Source organism: Polyergus mexicanus, unplaced genomic scaffold (genome assembly GCF_030449975.1).
Source record: "Polyergus mexicanus isolate NDT 795.1 unplaced genomic scaffold, iyPolMexi1.0 SCAF_47, whole genome shotgun sequence".
NCBI classification, from domain to species: Eukaryota; Metazoa; Arthropoda; class Insecta; order Hymenoptera; family Formicidae; genus Polyergus; species Polyergus mexicanus.
Genome location: NW_027223367.1, coordinates 68622 through 72450, shown reverse-complemented (window position 1 = coordinate 72450; position 3829 = coordinate 68622). Strand labels below are relative to the sequence as shown.

The window sequence follows — 3829 nt, the reverse complement described above, 5'->3', positions numbered from 1 at the left end:
GCGACTGAGCAGCGACCCGATGGTAATGGGCCACCAATTTTTTATTTCGCTAAGATCTTTATCGGGTGTCGGAATTAGGGTGGTTCTGTTTTTTTTCCATGGCGTTGGAAAGTATCCTTCTAACAATAGGATGTTAAACAAGATTGCTAGCAATTCAACCGTGCCTGTACGCATCAGGTGACATTTTTTAACGCCATACATTTCTGCTGCTGATTTATTTTTGACTTTTGTTATCCGGTCCTTTATTTCTTGCAGCACAATCGGTTGAAACACTTCTCCTATATCCAACTGCGGAATATGGTCTATTGGTATTGATAGATCTACTTCTTTTTGTCCTATCTGACCCCAAAGATCAGCGTACAGTTCTTTCACTCTCTCGGCAGGAGGGGGTTCTCGACGAGCATGCATAAAAGAAAAATCACTCTTAATTGTATATTCAGCAAGCTTTTTAGGACATTTATGGAATAGTTCCTGGCATCTAGCATAACCGAATTTTTTTCGTTGGTTATAATTTTTAATTCACCTTTTATTATTATTGTAATTATTCCATTTATTGTTATCGTTATATTTATTATCATTTTTATCTTTCTCATTGCTGTTATCATTATATTTATTATCTTTATGTTTAGAATCAGTTTTTTCTTTTCTATTTTTATTTTTACTATTTGCATGTAATAGCATAGGAACTATTTCTTTTTCAATAAATTCGTCTATTAATGAAAACAGACGGCTAGGTTCTTCTTTATGTTTTACCCATAATGTTTTTAAGGGGACTTCTAGATTTGCCAGCTTGCTATCTGAGGATATTGTAATTGACTCAATAAATTCACTCATAGTCTTTCTCCAAGTCTCGTCAGACCTTAGGGTCTGATCGCTCTCAGACGTTGAGGGTTCTGGCGTCTTTTCAAGTGCTCTACTTTCTACAACGTTAGTAATGTCGCCACACGCACTTGTCTCTGGCAACAGATCATGAAATGATTCTATATTACGCGACTCTCTATCGTGCAAGAATCTTCTCGTGTCGCTAATCTGTTTCAATGTTTTGTCCGGAAAGTAATGCTGTAGCTCTTTATTAGGAAAACGTGCATCCTTGTATCTTTCATTTAATCTTCGCAACATATTTGTTTCGTCTATCGTCCATACGTATTCGCGTCTTCCCGGTGTGCTATGTAGTCTTTCCGCTTCCTCTTTCCGCTTCCTCTTTCCGCTTGTAGTTATGTGTTTTTGGATGCGCGTGTCTTTCGTTTTGTGAAAGTCATATTTGTGTCAAAATATAGCACACACTCGGAGCACTTGAAGGGTCTTTCTATTATTTGCTGAGGGCCTTTACACTTAGGTCGGTGACCATTCCAGTTTTTCAAACCTGGAAAAGTTTTTGAGCACGCATTACATTTTAGCAATATGTCCACATCATTATGCTGTTCTTTGTAGTGATATATCAGATCTTTTAAATTTCGGAATCCTTGTAAAATATTTTTAATGCGGCAAATATCACAATGCGTAACATTCGTTTTTAACGGTACATTTATAGTAATCAGTTTATCATTATCCAATATTGCAAGCCAAGTTGTTATCGGTGATTGCATAATCCACAGAGGGTAAACCCGCCACAGGCAACCCGGAATCGGGGTTGTCTGTGTCCGAAGCATTTTTGCGCGTTTTAACCATAGCAAATATTTAATTTTAAATCAAGCATAAGAATCCTAGATAGTAAGAAGACTCGTTAGCCAGGGAGAAAGCTTGGTCGTCATAATAAACACAAACTGGACCACCCGCATATTCAGTACTTTAAAAAGTACTTGCTTATCTCGGATCTTTCCAGAAAGAATCTGGTACCTGAAAACAGGCATAGTGAGCATTAGCTGTTTGTTTCGTCCTCAACTTTCGGGTCTGCCCCGTAAGTTTGCCACACACCACTTAGCCGTTGCGATAACGCAACGTTTCCGGGAGAACCACGAGGAGGTGGGCGTGTGACGAGCGTATAAGGCGAAAATTCAAGCGCCTCTCACGTCCCAACTATGACTCTCAGACATCGGGATCAGATCAGAACATCGTTTATGCTTATAAACATAAAGTCAATAAAGAGCGTCACCCGAACGTCCTTAAGAGAGTCACAGTTATTCCCGCCGTTTACCCGCGCTTGCTTGAATTTCTTCACGTTGACATTCAGAGCACTGGGCAGAAATCACATTGCGTTAACACCCGCGAGGGCCATCGCAATGCTTTGTTTTAATTAGACAGTCGGATTCCCCTAATCCGTGCCAGTTCTGAGCTGAGCGTTGAATGGTGGCCGAAGAGGACGACCACGACGGCTCGCGCTGCCACGGAAGCCTCGCAGCAAGGAAGATCCGCGGGAGGTCAAGGCACGGGACCGAGCTCGGATCCCGGGACCGGCGCGAGAACGCCGACCGTTCACATCGCCCAGGCCCGGCACGTCAGCCAGACCCGCTTCCCGACCAAGCCCGACACGCCCCGCTCCTCAGAGCCAATCCTTATTCCGAAGTTATGGATCCAAATTGCCGACTTCCATTACCTACATTATTCCATCGACTAGAGGCTCTTTACCTTGGAGACCTGTTGCGGATATGGATACGAACCGGCGCGACACCTACACGTGGCCCTCTCCTGGATTTTCAAGGTCCGAGAAGAAGATCCGGACACCGCCGCAACTGCGGTGCTCTTCGCGTTCCAAACCCTATCTCCCTGCTAGAAGTTTCCAAGGAACTCGAACGCTTATACAGAAAAGAAAACTCTTCCCGGATCTCCCGACGGCGTCTCCAGGTCATTTTGGGTTACCCCGACGAACACTCTTACGAGGGCCCGAATTGTATGCGGTTCCGCTGCCGGGTTCCGGAATAGGAACCGGATTCCCTTTCGCCCGACGGGCGTGTGTCTTTATATACATCATCATCATCAAAACGTCGCTCGCCAGCGGCAACGGAACGCGCGTAAAGCGACGTTCGTGCGCGACTCGCTCTGTTCTGCTGTTTTGTTGCTGTGTTTCTTCGACCCTCGAGTATATTGTACGCCGTCATTGACATAGGATTTCTCCTAGGGCTTAGGATCGACTGACTCGTGTGCAACGGCTGTTCACACGAAACCCTTCTCCACGTCAGTCCTCCAGAGCCTCGCTGGAGTATTTGCTACTACCACCAAGATCCGCACCGACGGCGGCTCCAGGCAGGCTCGCGCCTAGACCCTTCTGCGCTCACCGTCGCGACCCTTCTACTCGTCAGGGCTTCGTGACGACGCGAGAGACCTTGCCACACCGTACCAACAAGACACGACGCGCCCGGAGCTCCCATAGCCGCCCCACTTGCCGCTGACGGCAGAGTATAGGATCGACGCTTCAGCGCCATCCATTTTCAGGGCTAGTTGCTTCGGCAGCTGATTTGTTACACACTCCTTAGCGGATTCCGACTTCCATGGCCACTGTCCTGCTGTCTTAAGCAATCAACGCCTTTCATGGTGTTCCATGAGCGTCGAGTTGGGCGCCTTAACGCTGCGTTTGGTTCATCCCATAGCGCCAATTCTGCTTACCAAAAATGGTCCCACCTGGCACGCTGATCCGAGATGCTCGTGGCTTCATAATTCAAGAAAGCCAGAGATCTCACCCATTTAAAGTTTGAGAATAGGTTGAGGTCGTTTCGGCCTCAAGGCCTCTAATCATTCGCTTTACCAGATGAGACTCGTTCGCGTTCCGTGGGGAACGGTCGAGTGCCAGCTATCACGAGGGAAACTTCGGAGTGAACCAGCTACTAGATGGTTCGATTAGTCTTTCGCCCCTGTACCCAGTTCCGACGATCGATTTGCACGTCAGAATCGCTAC

At 46.3% G+C, this 3829-nt stretch overlaps 1 protein-coding gene across 1 annotated transcript; it reads left to right on the top strand.

Moving 5' to 3' along the window:
- Positions 1–2283: 2283 nt before the first annotated feature.
- Positions 2284–2859, top strand: LOC138943851 (uncharacterized). The gene has a single exon (XM_070314784.1). The coding sequence runs from the start codon at positions 2284–2286 to the stop codon at positions 2857–2859; it is 576 nt and encodes a 191-aa protein (XP_070170885.1).
- Positions 2860–3829: the final 970 nt, after the last annotated feature.